The sequence below is a fragment of the Mandrillus leucophaeus genome, unplaced genomic scaffold (genome assembly GCF_000951045.1).
Source record: "Mandrillus leucophaeus isolate KB7577 unplaced genomic scaffold, Mleu.le_1.0 Scaffold75, whole genome shotgun sequence".
In the NCBI taxonomy this organism is placed as follows: domain Eukaryota; kingdom Metazoa; phylum Chordata; class Mammalia; order Primates; family Cercopithecidae; genus Mandrillus; species Mandrillus leucophaeus.
The window spans coordinates 2,419,730-2,439,724 of record NW_012108141.1 but is presented as its reverse complement, the minus strand read 5'-3'; the positions used below and the strand labels follow the sequence as shown (position 1 = coordinate 2,439,724).

The following is a 19,995-nucleotide window of genomic DNA, read 5'->3' as shown; positions in this document are numbered from 1 at the left end:
TTTTATTTTTAATCTTTTTGAATCTGTGCGATTTTAGGCATACTTTTTTGTACTTAGAAGAGTTGTTTTTTTTGAAAGCCAATTTGAAAATCCTTGTCTTCCAATAGGCAAGTTAAGTCCTCTGACATTTATCAACATGACTGGTCTAAATTCTGTGGTATTTTTTTCACATCATTATATTATCTTGTGGGTGTAATTACTGAATGTGTTATATTTGCTAGAGTTTCTTTATTTGATGTTTCTTCTTTATGTTTCCCTTTAGAATTCTTTGTCATTTAAGAAGGTTTGTATTTTTACTCTAGTGGTTACTTTTGTACTTATGCTTTTTATAGTGCACTTTTAAAACCCCTTTTTCTTACTTGACCTTTTACTGTTTGTCAGTTTTAAGTGGTGTCCTTCGACTACTGTCTATTCCATTTATAACAGTCAATGGTCTTTTACTTTCTGCTTTTCTTCCTCTTCCTTCCGTTTTTAGTTACATTTATTCTCCTTTGTCATGCACATAATATTTATATCACTACTCAGTGCCATTACTTCACCTTTGTTTTTCTCAACTCTATAACTGAATATTTAAATATTCACCATCCGTCCCCTTGCAGTTTTCGCAGTCTTGTTTTTTAAATGTTTGTATTTATCCTTTTTTTCCAAATTTACTTTTAAAAATTTAGAACCTACACGAAACCTTGAAGATCTTCACCAGTTGCCACATTTTACAATGGTCTTTTGGGTGAATGAGGCTCATCTTCTCTAGTAGAATCCTCAGCAGAGGCACACGGCACAGTGTTCCGGTACAGTCAAAACTGCTTTTTTCGTGGCTTCAGACGTTTTGAAGGACATCTTGGCTGGCTGTAATATCCTTGGTTTGTCCTTTTTTTCTTTCTTGAAAGTACTACTACACTCTTGCCTTACTGTGTGTGTTGCTTTTTAATAACCTAGTGCCAGTCTAATCTTCTTGTCTTTGTAAATTATTTCATCTTTTTTGCCTGGAGGTACTGAGGATTTTTTCATTATCTTTAAAGTCTTAATATTGTTTTAATAGTGTATGTCTCAGAGTTGATCATTCTTGGTCACCTTTCCCTAGTATGGAAAATGTGTAGATTCAGGTCTTTGTATCTGGAAAATTTTCTTGGATTATAGTTTTAAATAATAGTTCTGTTTCATTGTTCTATGTTTTTCCTTTAGGAAACCCAGTTATATTCAACCTTATTTGCCTGTCTTCCATTTCAATCCTCTCTCACTCTTTTTTTTTTTTTTTTTTGTCTTCTTTTCTTCCTTTTTGTGGAGAATGAGGTCCTGCTCTGTTGCTCAGATAGGTCTTGAACTCCTGGGTTCAAGCTATCCTCCTGCTTCTGCCTCCCTAAGTGCTGGGATTACAGGTGTGAGCCACCAGGCCCGGCTTTCACCCTTTTTACTTCTTTATTTTATTTTTTATTCTAATGGTGGCTTTCCTGATTTTCTTCAGTGCCTTTATTAAATTTTTATTACAACCTGTCATTGCTTGTATACTTTGTGATTCAGTCATTATTTCTGATATAATTTTGTTTTTTATTTCTCTGTCTTTCCTAACTTTAATCAACTCTCATTTAATCTCTTCCTGTTTGTTTGTTTTCTTGTTTCGTTTCTTGTCCATTTTTATTCTTTGACTTTACATTTCTAATTCAGGGGTGATTTTTCATACCCCTAAATGCTTGTTTGAGCATACTGGATTCAGCTTGGAGTATTATGTTACAGTTTTCTTTGGCTTCATGTTTGTTGTTTGTGGGAGAGACTTTTCATCATCAGAAAAGATTTTATTCATGTTTTCTGACATTTTGCAGTAGATGTAGTCTGCTTTTATTTATTCCTATTCATTTTGTGGACAAAGTTCTTACTTTGAGACTGCCTTCTGCCATGCAGTTTCTTTATGGTTAGTGGTGTTGGGTGGGAAGGGTGGAAGGAGGGTGGTATATCTAGCTTGTGTTTTGTTTCTGCTGGTTCCTTAGTGTTTCTCTCTCATTTCCTTCTTTCCCTTGACTACTGCCATGTCCCTAGGGGAGACCATCTTTTCTCTCTGTATCTCATTCGCCCCAAGAAACACTGCTTCTCTGAGGCCGCTACTTCTTCAAATACCTACTCCACTGTTAGGGCTGTGGATTATCAGGTTCCAACCTGTGCTTAATATTTTGACCTTTACTTTTTCACATCCGGGGGTGAATTTATCTGTACTTTTTCTGTCTTCTGCTTACCTCTTCCCATTTTCTGTACCCTTTGGCTTGTAGTGTTGGTAGGTGGGCTGCAGAAATCATTCTGGAAAAAGCTTTCCCTCTACTTGCAGATTATTTGAAGGTTGTGGTACTCTCTGTCTTTCAGTGATGCTAGGGGTGTGGAGTGCCTGGTTGATTTTATGGCAATTTGGGAGGATGAGAGGAAGATTTGAAATCAGACCACCACCATTGTTCTCCACATTTAGAATTCTCCTCTTAGCTCAAATGAAAATTGTGAGCACTATTTGACATCAAAGAAGTTCTTCAACTTTTACTAGTGACTTCTATTTTGATGATTTGTGGTGTTTGCTAAGGAGATGTTTTCTTCCATTATTTGATGGTGTAACTTTATGAGAAACCTCTACCCCAAATCAGAGCACTAATTACCACAATAATTATTAATTTCTTATTTTCAGGTTGTCTTTAATAATCCACTTGGTCATTAAAATCAATAATTTTCACCGTAAGATTGTATTCACTTATTAATTTTATGTAATACAATGTATTTCAGTATAAATAATTATTTTTCTGGTGAAGAAATTATTACTAAATTTCAAATGTTAAAAAGTCAGTTCCTGTTCCTCTATGAACTTTTTTCACATAGTACCTTATTAATAAAGATTGAATCTCTGTCTTTCATAGACAGGAACCAAAAGAACCAAAGAGGGAACCATTCATACTTCAAGATCTCTAAGAAGAGGTGGCAATATTTAATATGGAATCAAAAGCTTGTGAATCAAATAATGAAGATATTTTATCAAGTAGTGGTGTCACATCTAATGAAGGTATGTGCTGTTTATAAAACAAAATGGGAAAAAATTAGAATTAACCAATCTTCATGATATTCATTCAAGCTGCTGTTTCTAGTATGTTTTGTTTTTAACCATGTAGGTTGCATACCATGGTCATGAATGTCTACCATATTGTTTATAATTCTACTTTTTGAAGAAGAAATTCCTTTGTCTTTCAAGGAATTTTTTGTTTTAAAAAATGTTTCTACATTGAGGTACTTCAGCCTCAACATGCACCATGCCTTCCTAATGCCTTCTCTTCCTCCTGTGTCTCTTGGTCTACCCTGTCAGAATTTTGTATCATTTCACTTCTTTTTGCTTACCTGCTGCTACATCCAGTCAGGTACTGAGGCCCTGCTGATTTTCCTTTGAAATGTCTCTTGAATTCATTTTTTCCCTCTCCATTTCCGTTACTGGTATTCTGGTTGAGGCTCCCATCACCTCTGATCCAAATTATTTCAATCAAAAGGTGATTCCTATGTCAGGAAAACAGACACAGATGGAATAAATAGTTGGAATTTAATACAAGGAATGGTTACATGGGTGCTGAAAGAGCTGCAAAGCCTAAAGGGATGAAACAACATGGAAATTACCAACTGCAGGAAGCTGCTACCAATCACGCCTTTGGCTAGAAGGACAATGAGAAAAGCAGCTGTTGCAAGGGCATGGAAGCTAGAGGTAGAACCACGGAGAGGGCTGCCTGGAAGGAGCTGAAGCCACCACTAACTACCAGATCCCCGTTTGAGACAGTGAGAGGACCATGACCTTGGTTTCCCCCTTTCTGCTGCCTCTGGCTCTTCTGCCAGCTCTTCCCATTGCAAACCTACCTGGAAGAGAAGTGGAAAGGGAACCTACAACACTCGACAGAGAAGGGGAAGGACAGCGAATGCATTCAAGGGCAATCAGGCAAATGACCTGCACTTTCTCTTCCTTGCCCATCTCTCCTCATTCTTTTTTTCTTTTCAATTTAATGGTCTATCTCAGAAGCCAGAATCATACAAGTTTTCTTCTAGTAGAAATTCAGATTCGAAATAGGATAATCACAGATGTAACTCATTCTTTTAGTGCATGCAGAGATTATTCTCAGATATTGATTTGTTGTTTTACTGGTCTGCTTAGAAACATTTCTTTCAGCACCCTTATTGTATAAACATTTCTGCTTCTCACTATGCTCATACATCCTAAAAAGCCGTTGTCATCTCCACCTTACTACACCCATCTCCCCTGCCCACCTCTGCTTGCTCACTTCCTACATAGCCACATCCTCATACTCGTTATTGGCACTGGCACTTAGATCACGGGTTGTCCCTCCCTCCTCAGGTACATCATCATCCTGTAATACCATCCTCATGGGTGACTCATCTAAGATCTTAGACTTACAGCTTTTTGACCTCTTAAATTCTTACTATTTTACCTTTACTCTAGTTACCCACTCCCTTATTTTGGATCTTATTACCAAGAACTGATAGACTTCTGAAATTCAACCTCTTGTCTTTTATTTTTTTAACATAAACTCAAGATTTTATTGTCTTCATAATAAAACAAAAGATGACACTGAGAACTGGATCGCTTCACCCTTTCTCTTCATATCTCAAGCCAGTTCAAGAGGCTTGCATCTCTTGGTTGCCAGCATTCTCTTAGATCTGCAGCTGGGTTCAATGCCCTCAAGGCATCAGCACAATCTTCTTGATCGTTTTAGTCTTTTTCCAGAAAGTCGACTTAGTCTGCCCACCATAGCCACTCTGCTTCCTGTCATCATGAGGCTTTCTCATGATTTTACAGAAAATCCTTGCCCTTCTTGTACTGTGTTGTTTTGTGGAGTTGGTGCTTGTCACACTTTTTACAGAAAGTCTGTGGGTTTTAGGAACATTTACCGTGCTTGTGGGAGTGCTATTGGCAGAGAAAGGAAGTTTGTTTTTCTTTTAACCTCCGATCTTTCAACAATCTCACTCCCTTATTCCTAGAGTACACCTGCTTTCTGCACATGAAGGTAGTGGACCCATGTCAAAAATCACACTTAATTTTAAACACTTAAATGGCTTAGATCCACACCTTGAGACTCTGATTCAGTAGGTCTACAGTGGAGATCAGGCACCACTGGATTTTTTTTAAAGCTCCCCAGGTGATCCTGATTTATAGCAAAGGTTGAGAACAACTGCTTTAGGTTCTGCCATTTTCTCCAAAATTATCAGCCTCATTCTATCTTCACTTTCTTTTGTATCATTCCTTATTTCAGCAAGTCACTTGCCAGTATTCTCAACTTCCTTTCCCCTTGATTATTCTCTTGCACTCTTTTTTTTTTTGTCTTTAGATGGAGTCTCGCTCTGTTGCCCAGGCTGGAGTGCTGTGGCCGGATCTCAGCTCACTGCAAGCTCCGCCTCCCGGGTTTATGCCATTCTCCTGCCTCAGGCTCCCGAGTAGCAGGGACTACAGACGCCTGCCACCTCGCCCGGCTAGTTTTGTGGGGTTTTTTTTGTATTTTTTAGTAGAGACAGGGTTTCACCATGTTAGCCAGGATGGTCTCGATCTCCTGACCTTGTGATCCGCCCGTCTCGGCCTCCCAAAGTGCTGGGATTACAGGCTTGAGCCACCGCGCCCGGCCCTCTCTTGCATTCTTACAGGAAAAACCAAATCCTTATCAGGCTGACTGCCTTCCCCGTTATTCAGTGGGCTGCTGCAAGATTTTGAATTTGCTAGGGAAAATACACAAATGTGTATTTTTCACTTCAAGGTCAGTCTCTTATCTCAATTGGATGCTGCTAAGAAATTTTTCTCATGATCTTAGCCAGGTGTCTTTCCAGTTTTCCATAATACTTATTTCAAAATCACACCATTCTTTTTTTTTTGTTTTTTTGGTTGTGAGGGGTAGTGCAGAGGGAGGAGTATGAGGGTTTTTTTTATTATTATACTTTAAGTTCTAGGGTACATGTGCACAATGTGCAGGTTTGTTACATATGTATATATGTGCCATGTTGGTGTGCTGCACCCATTAACTAGTCATTTACATTAGGTATATCTCCTAATGCTAACCCTCCCCTATCACCCAACCCCATGACAGGCCCCAGTATGTGATGTTCCCCACGCTGTGTCCAAGTGTTCTCATTGTTCAATTCCCACCTAGGAGTGAGAACATGTGGTGTTTGGTTTTCTGTCCTTGTGATAGTTTGCTCAGAATGATGGTTTCCAGCTTCATGACCATGTCCCTACAAAAGACATGAACTCATCCTTTTTTATGACTACATAGTATTCCATGGTGTTTATGTGCCACATTTCCTTAATCCAGTCTCTCACTGATGGACATTTGGGTTGGTTCCCAGTCTTTGCTATTGTGAATAGTGCCACAATAAACATATGAAAATCACACCATTCTTAACTCCTTTTCCCTGTCTTCTTCTTTCTCACTCTCAGATAACATTATTTCCTAATTTCTAGAGAAAATAGAAGCCCTATGCTGGTCCTCTCTTTTCTCCTCATATCCCGTGCTGAAGGCCCACTATTTTTCGCAGTCCATGCCTGCTTCTCCCATAGCTCAATGGAAGAGTCAGCTTCTTAATTCACTAACCATGTTTTTCTTTTCACTCCCCATTGTCAACTCCTCTGCCCCTTCAGAGATCTGGCTCAGAAATTACCCCTGTTCATTCGTATCTTCAGCCTCTTTCTCTCCGTTTGCACCTTTTCATCAGTAAAACCATGCCAAGTCTCTCCCAATCTAAAAACACTAACAAATACATAGAACACACAAACCAAAACGACAAAAATGCTTTTCCCTGACCTATCCCTTCCTGATCTCTCCTTCATAGTTGTGCCTTCTAAAAGAAAAATCTGTATTCCCTAGCTACGTTTCCTAACCATCCGTTCACTCTACAAGCTACTGCCTTACAGCTTTTGCGCCCAGTGTTCCAATGAAATCACTCCTGCCAATGTGGCCAGATTCCCCCTCTTTGCTAAGTCCAATGAACTGCTTTTTATTTATTTATTTATTTATTTTGTTTGAGATGGAGTCTTGCTCTGTCATCGCCCAGGCTGGAGTGCAGTGGCACGATCTAGGCTCACTGCAAGCTCTGCCTCCCGGGTTCATGCCATTCTCCTGCCTCAGCCTCCCAAGTAGGTGGGGCTACAGGCGCCCACTATCATTCCCGGCTAATTTTTTGTATTTTTAGTAGAGATGGGGTTTCACCATGTTGCCTAGGCTGGTCTTGAACTCCTGAACTCAGGCAATCCACCTGTCTTGGCCTCCCAAAGTGCTGAGATTACATGCATGAGCCACGGCGCCCAGTCTATTTATCTTTAATTTAACTTAATTTAATTTAATTTAATTTAATTTTAAGTTCTGGGATACATGTGCAGGATATGCAGGTGTGTTGCATAGGTAAATGTGTGCCATCGTGGTTTGCGGCACCTATCAACCCATCACCTAGGTATTAAGCCCTGTATGCATTAGCCATGTATCCTGATGCTCTCCCTCCTTCTGCACCCCAATAGGCCCCAGTGTGCGATATTCCCCACCCAGTTTTTTATTTGAAATTTTCTGAAGTTGCAGAAAAATGGAAAGAACAATACAGTGCTCACCTTATATACCCTCCAACTGGATTCACCAGTTCTCCACATTTTGTCGTATTTGCTTTATCTGTGTACCTATAATATGTATCTCATTTTGCCAGACTATTTGAAAATTAGTTGAAAGCATCATGATTCTTGCTTTAAAACCTGAATGTGCATCTCCTAAGAATAAGGATGATTTTCTCAAACCACATTATTATATCTAAGATAAATACTGTCAATGCAGTATCATCTAATGTGTTCATATTTAAATTTCTCTAGTTGTCCTCCCAAAAAGTCTTAGGTATTTTTACTAATCTAGGAGCAAATCAAAGATCATGAATTGTATTTGGTTGTTTGATCTCCTTATTCTCTTTAAATTTATAACCATTCTCTCTCTCTCTGCATGTTTCTCATGGCATTGGCTTTAAGAGTTCAGAACAGTTATTACAGAATGTACCATAGAATATCCCCATTCTAGAATTTTAAAACTTGTTTCTCATGTTCAGATTTAGGTTATACTCATTTGACAAGAGTTTTACATATGCGATGTGTACATTTTTTTTTTTTTTTTTTTGGTCTCGCTCTGTCGCCCAAGCTAGAGTGCTGTGGCATGATCTCAGCTCACTGCCACCTCCGCCTTCCGGTTTCAAATGATTCTTGTGCCTCAGCCTTCCAAGTAGCTGGGATTACAGACACGCACCACCACGCCTGGCTAATTTTTTGTATTTTTAGTAGAGATGGGGTTTCACCATGTTGCCCAGGCTGGTCTTGAACTCCTGAACTCAGGCACTCCACCTGCCTTGGCCTCCCAAAGTGCTAGGATTACAGCCATGAGCCACCACGCCCAGCCAAGTGATGTATACTTTTACAGCATACCCCCAGGGAACACATAATGCCACATCCCACTAATTGAAAGTTACATTTCCCCCTTTATAATTAATATGTAATCTTTAGCGTATCTTTTGAAACCCTGTGAATATCCTGCTACTAAATAATCCTTCATCCAGTGGCTTCAGTGTCAACTAAAGATCCGTGCCTAATCAATTATTACGTTGATGATTTTCTAATTTTATCATCATTATTAGCTGACATTCTTCAGGAATAAAACAGTTTTCCCTGTTATCATTATAGAACCATCTTTTGTTTTTTTAATTTAAAGTGCTATGATGCATTGCTGTCACTACTGTTTTTGATTCTCAGGTGTATCAAATTTGACCAGTCCCTTAAAGCTGGCTTCTGTGTCTTTTTAAAGGCATTACCCCAATTTATTGCTTTCTGGTATATCAAAACGTTTCAGGCTCACCTTGTATTTTGCCTGCTCCCTCAGACCTGAATTCAGCCATTTTGCTAGGAAGCCCTTGTTCCTTTTAGGAGGGAATCATATTCAGAAATCAAGATCTGGCATGCATATTGCTACTGAGGTGCCATTGTGTCTCGGACCGTTCAGTGGCTAAAGCTTGGAAGTCAATTTTTAAAAATCATAAATTAGAAGCACTGATAACTCAAATTCAAATCCGATACCATAGAGTTCTTCCTTATCATTCGTATTTGTGTCTTTCCTACAGTGAAAACCCTAATTTCCAAAGACCTCAGTACATTCATTCATTTTCTCTCTTCTATAATACACATGAACTAGTTTCAGAATTATAACAACACTACCAACATTAACCCCTTACTAAGTAACCAAGGCTGGCTGTACAGTGTTCTAATGTTAGCACTGTGTTCTAATGTTATTTGAAGGAACAGTCTTCTTTTCTCTGTGAGGTGGTTATCAATTTCCTTATTTACTTAGGTTTGCTTGTTTTTATTAGTATTTAATTTATTTTCATTTTGTTTTTAATTTTATTTTTGAATACATGTAACATTTACATGGCTCAGAAATAAAAACTTTGTAAACAGTATGCTCTAATTAGAGTCTTGCTCCCATCCCTATCTGCACCACTCTGTTTCCACTTATCCTATACCCCATAGATAGCTGCTTTTATGAGTTTCTGTTTTATTCTTCCAGGTTTTTGTTTGTTTGTTTGTTTTTTGCAAAATTAAGCAAATGCTACAAACACACAAAAACACATACACCCTTCCTTCCCCTTTCTTACAAAGAGGAGGGAAATTAACCTGTACCTCCTCAAGGGAGGAATATCAAAGAATTTTTGGACATATTTTAAAACCATCACCAGTTTGCCCCCGATCACAAATTATTTACTTTTCACTCACATGCAAAACACATTCACCTCCCAAGAAGGCCCCTAACAGTCTCATCCTGCTACAGCATCAGCTTAAGGCCAAAATTGCTTTATCCCTTCACATGCGTATTTTCCCCCAAGACCTTGAGCTTCTTTGGGGTTCAATAAGGGAATCAGTTAGCATAATTGTGCACAAAATTATTTTATGAAAAAGTTAATGAATGGCCCAGGCCCGGTGGCTCATACCTGTAATCCCAGCACTTTGGGAGGCCGAGGTGGGCAGATCACCTGAGGTCAGGAGGTCAGGAGTTAGAGACCAGACCATGGTTTCACCATGGCTAATATGGTGAAACCCTGTTTCTACTAAAAATACAAAAAATTAGCCGGGCATGGTGGCTTGCTCCTGTATTACCAGCTACTTGGGAGGCTGAGGCAGGAGAATCGCTTGAACCAGGAGGCAGAGGTTGCAATGAGCGAGATCGCATCATTGCACTCCAGCTTGGGCAACAAGAGTGAAACTCCTTCTCCAAAAAAAAAAGTTAATTAATGAATTCTTTGATATTTAGGTTCTTCAAGTCCGTTTTTTGTGTCGTCTATTCGTGGTACAATAATTGAAAACACATCTTCAGCTGGGACTTTGACACAGGTTCCTTTTTTCCCTAAATATGAAGTGGAACTTGATTCTCCTAGAAAAATCATCCAATATCCTGGAAAGGAACACTTTGAACGTGTTTTAGAAGAATATTCACATCAAGTCAAAGATTTACAGAGAAGACTAAATGAAGTGAGTTGCCTTCTCTTCTAGTACCTGATGCTATTTGGGGGACAACAGTGAGGCCCAATATGTAGTTGTAAAGCCAGTTATACAACTTCCTGAAAGAAAAAACTAACAATGGGTTTATTGGTTAAATTTGTTAATTTGACCTGTGTCTTCTATTTTCAGTATTAAAATTGGGCTAATGAAAAGTCTACATATTTATTTTTCTTTTTTAATAATTATTCAAAGCACCTTGGTTTCACGATGTAAATTTTAACAAAACTTGAATAACTCAAAATTATAAGTAGCATTTATCTGCAGCTATAATTAATGATTGGCGTAGACCTATTGTCCTGCTAACATGATACCTGATTTCTCTTTACAAAGCAATGGTAGAGGGTAGGTTTTTAGATATGTGTGTATGCATCATAGCTAAATAGCATCTAGAAGTTATTTGCTAAAAATTTCAAGTGGACATTATGTAGAATCAAACTGGCTTTACAATTGCATATTGGGTCCCAGTAGTTAACAATCTAAAAGCCAAACTCCTTACTGTAACATCCGAAGCTCTTCATGCTCTAACCTCGCCCTGGTACATTTTAGGCTCATATGCTACCCATTCTCCATAGGTACCTCTATTCTGGCAGTATCGGACCACTTGCTTGTCCCTGGATACCGCGCTATTCCAGACCTGCATGCCTTTGCCCAGGCCATTTTCTCTTCTCTACTTTGTCTGCCTGGCAAACTCTTATTATGCACCAAGACTCAACTTAGGCATTTTCTTCTCTGAAGCCTTTCCTCTAGATGACATTAGGTGTGCTTTCCTCTGTACAGTTACTGCCATTTGTACACATTTATTGTAGTATTTAGTACATCTAATTTTTCTCATTACCGCATTACCTCATCAGATTGTGTGAGCATTTTTAGGAAAAAAAAAAATCTACAATTTTATTTAGTGTTGAAAATTATGTACCCCAGTATGCACAGGGATAAAAAAAAATGAGTAAGATAGGACTTACAAGGAATTCATAGTCTGGGAGGGGAGCTTGTCATATAAACAGTGGAATTACCCTATGATAAGTACACTAATGAAGATGTATGTATAGACAAAGGAAGCACAGAGGTACCAATGAGGAGAAGAAACAGTGTCTTAATTTGTTTTCTATGTCTATCCCCTAACAGTATATGACACTTTATTGGCCTTCAGTAAATATGTGTTAAATCAGTAAATTTCCTTTCTTGTGTAGGTTTTTGTTTTTACTGGGGTTCCTAATTGCCTTTCTTTTTCCTTATACTATTTGCCTTTATCATATCCTTATTAGAAAAAAACACATCATATAGGTTTTCTATATCCTCCTTTGACCCAGGACACTCCAAGCATCTTCTGACCTTTTGCCCAGTCTAGATTAGTTTCTCTTAGGTCTCTTGTATAACTCTTTTCCTAAGACTTCTGCTACTACTTTCCAGGTTGAATCCATGGTTTCCAGGAATCACTGTTTTCTCTCTTCTTTCTTTCTTTTTTTTTTTTGATTAAACAAAAAGGCATATGTATTTATGGAGTATATGAGCTATTTTGGTCAGGCATGCAATGTGTAAAAAATCACATGATGGAAAATTGGGTACCCATCCTCTCAAGCATTTATACTTCATGTTACAAACAATCAAATTATATTCTTTTAGTTATTTGAAAATGTACAATTGAATTATTATTGACTATAATCACCCTGTTGTGCTATCAAATACTAGGTCTTATTCGTTGTATTTTTTTGTACCCATTAACCATCCCCACCTCCCCTTGGCACTCCCCCACTACCCTTCCCACCCTCTCTGGTAACCATCCCTCTACTCTCTATCTCCGTGAATTCAATTGTTTTAATTTTTAGATCTCACAAATAAGCAAGAACATGTGATGTCTGTCTTTCTGTGCCTGGCTTATTTCACTTAACATAATGACCTCCAGTTCCATCCATGTTGTTGCAAATGACAGTATCTCATTCTTTTTTATGATAAATGGTACTCCACTGTTTATAAGTACCACATTTTCTATATCCATTCATCTGTGGTGGTTGGACACTAAGGTTGCTTCCAAATCTTGGCTATTGTGAACAGTCTGCAACAAACATGGGAGTGCAGATACCTTTTTGGTATATTGATTTCCTTTTTTGGGGGTATATACCCAACAGTGGGATTGCTGGATCGTATGGTAGCTCTATTTTCAGTTTTTTTGAGGGACCTCCAAACTGTTCTTTATAGTGGTTGTACTAATTCACATTCCCACCAACAGTGTACAAGGGTTCCCTTTTCTCCATATCCTTGCCAGCATTTGTTATTGCCTAACTTTTGGATAAAAACTGTTTTAACTGGGGTGAGTTGATATCTCATTGTAGTTCAGATTTGCATTTCTCTAATGATCAGTGATATTGAACACTTTCTCATATACCTGTTTGCCATTTGTATTTGTTCTTTGAGAAATGTCTATTCAAATCATTTCCCTATTTTTAGTCAAATTACTAGATTTTTTCCTATAGAGTTGTTTGAGCTCCTTATGTATTCTGGTTATTAATCCCTTGTCAAATGAGTAGTTTGCAGATATTTCATCCCATTCTGTGGGTTTTCTCTTCACTTTGTTGATTGTTTCCTTTGCTGTGTAGAAGCTTTCTAACTTGATGTGATCCCATTTGTCCATTTTTGCATTGGTTGCCTGTGCATGTGGGGTATTACGCAAGAAATTTTTGCCTAGGACAGTGTCCTAGGAAGTTTCCCCCAATGTTTTCTCATAGAGTTTCATAGTTTGAGGTCTTATATATAAGTCTTTTAACCCTTTTTGATTTGATTTTTAAATGTGGTGAGAGATAGGGATCTAGTTTCATTCTTCTGCATATGGATATCCAGTTTTCCCAGTACCATTTATTGAAAAGACTGTCTTTTCCCTAATATATGTTCTTGGCACCTTTGTTGAAAATAAATTCACTGTATGTGAGTGGATTCATTTCTGGGTTCTCTATTCTATTTTATTGTTCTATGTGTTTGTTTTTATGCCAGTACCATGCTGTTCTGGTTACTGTAACTCTGTAGTGTAATTTAAAGTCAGATAATGGGTTCCCCCAGTTTTGTTCTTTTTGTTCAGGATAGCTTTGGCCATTCTGCATCTTTTGTGACTCCATATGAATTTTAAGATTGTTTTTTTCTATTTCTGTGAAGAATACCATTAGTATTTTGATAGAGATTGCATTGAATCTGTAGATTGCTTTGGATTTTATGGACATTTTAACAATGTTGATTTTTCTAATCCATGAATATGGGATACCTTTCTGATTTTTGGTGTCCTCTTCCATTTCTTTCATCAGTATTTTATAGTTTTCATTATTGAGGTCTTTCACTTCTTTGGTTAATTCCTAGTTATTTCATTTTATTTGTGGAACTTGTAATGGGATTACTTTTTTATTTCTTTTTCAGATTGCTCACTGTTGGCATATAGAAATGCTATTGATTTTTATATGTTGACTGTATCCTGCAATGTGACTGAATTTGCTTATTAGTTCTAATAGTTTTTTGGTAGAGTCTTTAGGTTTTTTCCAAATATAAGATTATATCATCTGCAAACAAGGATAATTTGACTTCTTCCGTTCCAGTTTGAATGTCATTTATTTCTTTCTCTATGTGGTTGCTCAAGCTAGGACTTCCAGTACTTTGTTGAATAACAATGGTGAAAGTGGGCATCTTTGTCGTGTTCCAGATCTTGCAAGAAAGGCTTTTAGTTTTTCTTCGTTAAGTATAATACTAGCTGTGGTTCTGTCATATATGGTTTTTATTATGTTGATCTTGTAGGTATGCTTCATTGTTTTCTATTCTCTACCCATTTTTTTGAGAGTTTTATCCTGAAGAGATGTTTAATTTTATCAAATGCTTTTTCAGCCTCAATTGAAATAGTCATATGGTTTTTGTTTTTCATTATGTTGATATGATGTATCACATTGATTGATTTACATATGTCTAACCATCCTTGCATCCCAGGGATAAATCCCACTTGGTCATGATATATGAACTTTTTAATGTATTGCTGAATTCAGTTTGCTAGTATTTTGTTGAGAATTTCTGCATCAGTATTCATCAGAGATACTGACCTGTAGTTTTCTTTTTTTGATGTGTCTTTGTCTGGTTTTGGTATCAGGGTAATAACTGCCATCGTAGAATGAGTTTGGAAGAAGTTCCTCTTCCTCAATTTTTTGGAACAGTTGAGTATAATTGGTGTTGGTTCTTTAAATGTTTGGTATTCAGCAGTGAAGCCATCAGGTTCTGGGCTTTTCTTTACTGGGACTTGTTCAGGTTTTAGATTTCTTCAGGGTTCAATCCTGGTAAGTTGTATGTGTCTAGGAATTTGTCCTTTTTTTCTAGATGTTTCCAGTTCATTGGCATGTAATTACTCATAGTAGCTACTAATGATCCTTTGAATTTATGCAGTATCAGTTGTAATGTATCCTTTTTTGTCTCTGAATATATTTATTTGGGTCTTCTATCTTTTTTCTTGGTCTGGCCAAAGGTTTGTCAAATTTATCTTGTCAAACAACTTTTTGTTTCATTGATCTTTTGTATTATTTTCTTCATTTTAATTTTATTTCTGCTCTGATCTTTATTATTTCTTTTCTTGTACTAATTTTGGGTTCAGTTTGCTCTTGCTTTTCTGGTTCTTTAAAATACATCATTTAAATTGTTTATTTGAAGTTTTTCTTCTTTTTTGAAGTAGGCGCTTAATAGATATATATATTTCCCTCTTGGTACTGCTTTCACTGTATCCCATAGGTTTTGGGATGTTGTGTTTCCATGATCATCTGTTTCAATAAAATTTTTAATTTTCTTCTTAATTTCTTCATTGACTCACTGGTCATTCAGGAGCATATTGTTTAATTTCTGTGTATTTGTATGGTTTCCAAAATTCCCCTTGTTATTGATTTGTAGTTTTATTCCCTTGTTGTCAGAGAAGATGGTTGATATTATTTCAGGTTTTCTTGGATGTTTTAAGACTTGTTTTGTGACCTAACGTATGGTCTCTCCTTGAGAATCATCCATGAGCTGAGGAATGTATTCTGCCCAGAACATTCCTGTGTCTATTGCTGTGTGTATACAAGGCTGTGTATTCTGCAGCCTTTGGATGAAATGTTCTGTAAATATCCATTGGCTCCATTTGGTCTATGGTGCAGATTAGGTTTTATGTTTCTTTGTAGGTTTTCTGTCTGGATGATCTATCCAGTCCTGAAAGTGGGGTGTTGATGTATCTTGCTATTATTGTATTGAGGCTTTTCTCACTTTTATTTCTGATAATATTTGCTTTATATATCTGGATGCCCCAGTCATGACTGCATATGTATTTTAAATTGTTACCTCCTCTTACTGAATTGACCCATTTATCATTATATTGTGACTTCTTTGTCTCTTCTTATAGTTTTTGTCTTGAAATCTATTTTGTCTGATATAAGTATAGCTACATCTGCTCTTTTTTGGTTTCCATTGGCATGGAATATCTTTTTCCATCCCTTTATTTTCATACTGTGTGTGTCTTTGTAGGTGTAGTGTGTTTCTCATTGGCAACAGATCAGTGAGTCTTGTTTTTTAATCCATTCAGCCACTCTGTGTCTTTTGATTAGAGAGTTTAGTCCATTTATGTTCAATGTTATTATTGATGAGTAAGGACTTACTCCTGCCATTTTTGTTACTTGCTTTCTGGTTGTTTTGTAGTCTTCTCTTCCTTCTTTTCCTTCCTGTATTCCTCCTAGTGAAGGTGATTTTTCTCTGTTGGTATGCTTTGATTTCTTTATTTTTAAGCCAGTCAAATTTAGCAGTTGGTTTTATACCAACTCTAGTGACACTAATGTTAGTAAGTTCTGATAACCAACTACCATGCTTTGATTTCTTGCTTTTATTTTCTGCATATCTGTTGTATGTTTTTCACCTTTGAGGTTACCATGTGGCTTGCAATACTCTCTTATAAGCCATTATTTTAAACCCATCACTTTTTAAGTGATGACAGTTTAACGCTGATTGCATAACAAACAAACATACAAAAACAAAACTAATACAAACTCTACACTTTGACTTTGTGCTCCCACTTTTTAACTTTTAGTTGTTTCTATTTGAATCTTATTGTAATATCTATGACTTGAAAAGTTGTTATGATTATTTTTTATTGGTTTATCATTTAGCCTTTCTACTTAAGAGAAGTTTACACATCACAATTACAGTGTTATATTATTCTGTGTTTTTCTGTGTGCTTACTATTACCAATGAGTTTTGTACCTTTGGATGATTTATTCTTGCTTATTAACATCCTTCTCTTTCAGATTGAAGAACTCCCTTTAGCATTTCTTGTAGGACGGGTCTGGTCTGGTGTTGATGAAATTCCTCATCTTTTGTTTTCTAGAAAAGTGTTTATTTCTCCATGTTTGAAGGATATTTTCACTAGATATATTATTCTGTGGTAGATGGTTTTTTTCCTTCAACACTTTAAATATGTCATGCCACTCTCTCCTGGCATGTAAGATTTCCACTGAAAAGCCTGCTGCCAGATGTACTGGAGCTTCATTGTATGTTGTTTCTTTTCTCTTGCTGCTTTCAGGATCCTTTATCCTTGACCTTTGGGAGTTTGATTATTAATTGCCTTGAGATAGTCTTCTTTGAGTTAAATCTTCTTGATGTTCTGTAACCTTGTACTTGAATGTTGGTATTTTTCTCTAGGGTTGGGAAGTTCTCTGATACTTTCCCTTTGAATAAACTTTCTACCCCTATCTCTTTCTCTAACTCCCTTTTAAGGCTAATAAGTTAGATTTGCCCTTTTGAGGCCATTTTCTAGATCTTGTAGGTGTGCTTCATTGTTTTCTTTTCTTTTTTATTTTGTTTCCTCTGACTGTATATTTTCAAATAGCCTGTCTTCTGACTAATTCTTTCTTCTGCTTGATCATTTCTGATATTAAGAGACTCTGATGCATTCTTCAGCACATCAATTGCATTTTTCAATTCTAATATTTCTGCTTGATTCTTTGTAGTTATTTTAATCTCTTTGTTAAATTTATCTGATAGAATTCCGAATTCTTTTTCTGAGTTTTCTTTAATTTCTTTGAATTTCCTCAAAACAGATATTTTGAATTATCTGTCTGAAAAGTCGTATATCTCTGTTTTTTCAGGATTGGTCCCTGGTACCTTACTTAGTTCATTTAGTGAGGTCATGTTTTCCTGGATGGTGTTGATGCTTGTAGATGTACTTTGGTGTCTGGGCATTGAAGTTAGTTATTTGTGGTAGTCTTCACAGTTGAGCTTATTTGTGCCTGTCCTTCTCAGGAAGGCTTTCCAGGTATTCAAAACCCCAAGCCTAATAACGCTGTGGTTTTTGCAGACTCATAGAGGTACTGCCTTAGTGGTCTTGGATAAGATCTAGAAGAATTCTCTGGATTACCACGCAGAGACTCTTGTTCTTTTCTCTTACCTTTCTCCCAAACATATGGAGTTTCTCTGTCTCTCTGCCTCTCTGTGCTGACCCACGTGTGCTGACCCACGTGGGGTGTGGTTATGCAAGCACTCCTGTGGCTGCCAACACTGGGAATGGGATGGGTCAGACCTGAAGTCAGCACTACACTGAGTCTTGTCCAAGGTCCTTCCCTTCAAAGTGGTGAGATCCCCCAGGTCCTGTGCATGTCCGGACATGCTGTCTGGGAGCCAGGGATTGGAGCCAAATACCTTAGCAGTTTACCTTATGTTCTATTCTACTGCAGCTAAGCTGGCAGTCAAACCACAATACAAAGTCCTTCCCATTCTTTCCTCCCCTTTCCAAAGGCAGAGGAGCTTCTCCCTGTGGCACGACCACCACTAGTCCATGGAGTTTCTGCCCTGCCACCACTGATGTTTACTTAAAGCCAAGGGCTCTTTGATTAGCTTGTGGTGAATGTTGCCAGGCCTGGGACTCACCCTTTAGGGCACCCTTTAGGACTCACCTGGGGACTCACCCAAGGGCTCTTTATTTTTATTATTTTTATTTTTATTATTTTTTGAGATAGAGTCATGTTCTGTCACCCAGGCTGGAGTGCAGTGGTGGTGCCATCTCGGCTCACTGCAACTTCTGCCTTTCGGGTTCAAATGATTCTCCTGCCTCAGCCCCCTAAGGACCTGAGACTACAGGCATGTGCCACCATGCCCGGCTAATATTTTTGTTTTGGTTTGGTTTCTTTTTTTTTTTTTTTTTTAGACAGAGTCTCTCTCTGTCACCCAGGCTAGAGTACAGTGGCGCAATCTCAGCTCACTGCAACCTCTGCCTCCCAGGTGCAAGCGATTCTCCTGCCTCAGCCTGCTGAGTAGCTGGGACTATAGGCACACGCCACCACACCTGGCTAATTTTTATATTTTTAGTAGAGACAGGGTTTCACCATTTTGGCCAGGCTGGTCTCGAACTCCTGACCTCATGATGCCCGCCTCGGCCTCCCAAAGTGCTGGGATTACAGGCATGAGTTACCGCACCCAGCCTATTTTTTTGGATTTTTAGTAGAGACGGGATTTCACCATGTTGGTCAGGCTGGTCTCGAACTCCTGAGCTCAAATGATCTGCCCACCTCGGCTTCTCAAAGTGCTAGAATTCCAGGTGTGAGCCACCATGCCTGGTCCCCAAGGACTCTTTAGTCAGCAGGTAATGAACCCTTCCAGGACTGCATTCTTCCCTTCAAGGCAATGGGTTCCCTTTTGACCCAGGGTGTATCTTGAATTGTTGTCCAGGAGGTAGGTCTTGAAATGGGGACCTCATGACTCTGCCCACTGCCCTACCCTACTGTGGCTGAACTGGTATCTAACATGCAAGACAAAGTCCTTTTTACGCTTTGCTCTCCTCTCCTCAAATAGAAGGAAGGAGTCACTTTTGTTGCTGCAAGCTGCACTGTCTGGGGTTGGGAAAGGGATTGTGCAAGCACTCCCTTAACCACACCAGCTTGGGTCTCCTTAGGTCACATGCCGCCATAGTTTACTGGCTCTAAGCCCAGCCTAGCTTAGAGGAATTGCCTAAGAATTGCAGTCCTTGTGTCCTAGGCTGCCTTTCAAATTTACCTAGGACCCCAGTGCACGTCAGCATGTGGTGGTGAGGCTTGCTGAGAAACTTGAGTTCTGACCACTGAAATGGACGATTCCCCTCTGACTAGGGCTGGTCCAAATGCTGCCTCTAAGCCCAGCATGGCTTGATTCTCCCCTCTGATGGGGCAGCACTGAATTAAATATAAAGTCCCCCCGTTGCTGTGCTCTCCCTCCCCTACGCAGATCCTCTGCATAGCCACTGCTGGAGGATAGTGAAAGGGGTGGTGTTGGAGATTCAAGACTGTCTCTCCTGCCCTCTTCAATGCCTCCTTCCACCATATGAATTAAAACCAGGTACTATTTTTAGTGGTGGAGGGTGTCCAGGTTCTTGGCGTCTTGAACAAAGAATTGGACAAAACACACAAACCAAGGAAGGAATG

General features: G+C 38.3%; 1 protein-coding gene across 2 annotated transcripts in view; it reads left to right on the top strand.

Moving 5' to 3' along the window:
- The window catches only part of CCDC158 (coiled-coil domain containing 158), a 132,160-nt gene that overhangs the window by 22,150 nt on the left and 90,015 nt on the right, over positions 1–19,995 (top strand). The window contains exons 3-4 of one of the 2 annotated variants that reach the window (XM_011966211.1): positions 2,886–3,028; positions 10,326–10,543. In XM_011966211.1, coding sequence (XP_011821601.1) covers positions 2,959–3,028; positions 10,326–10,543 — 288 coding nt within the window. In that variant the 5' untranslated portion in view covers positions 2,886–2,958. The remainder of the gene's footprint in view (positions 1–2,885; positions 3,029–10,325; positions 10,544–19,995) is intronic. The other variant, XM_011966210.1, reaches the window with a different exon arrangement.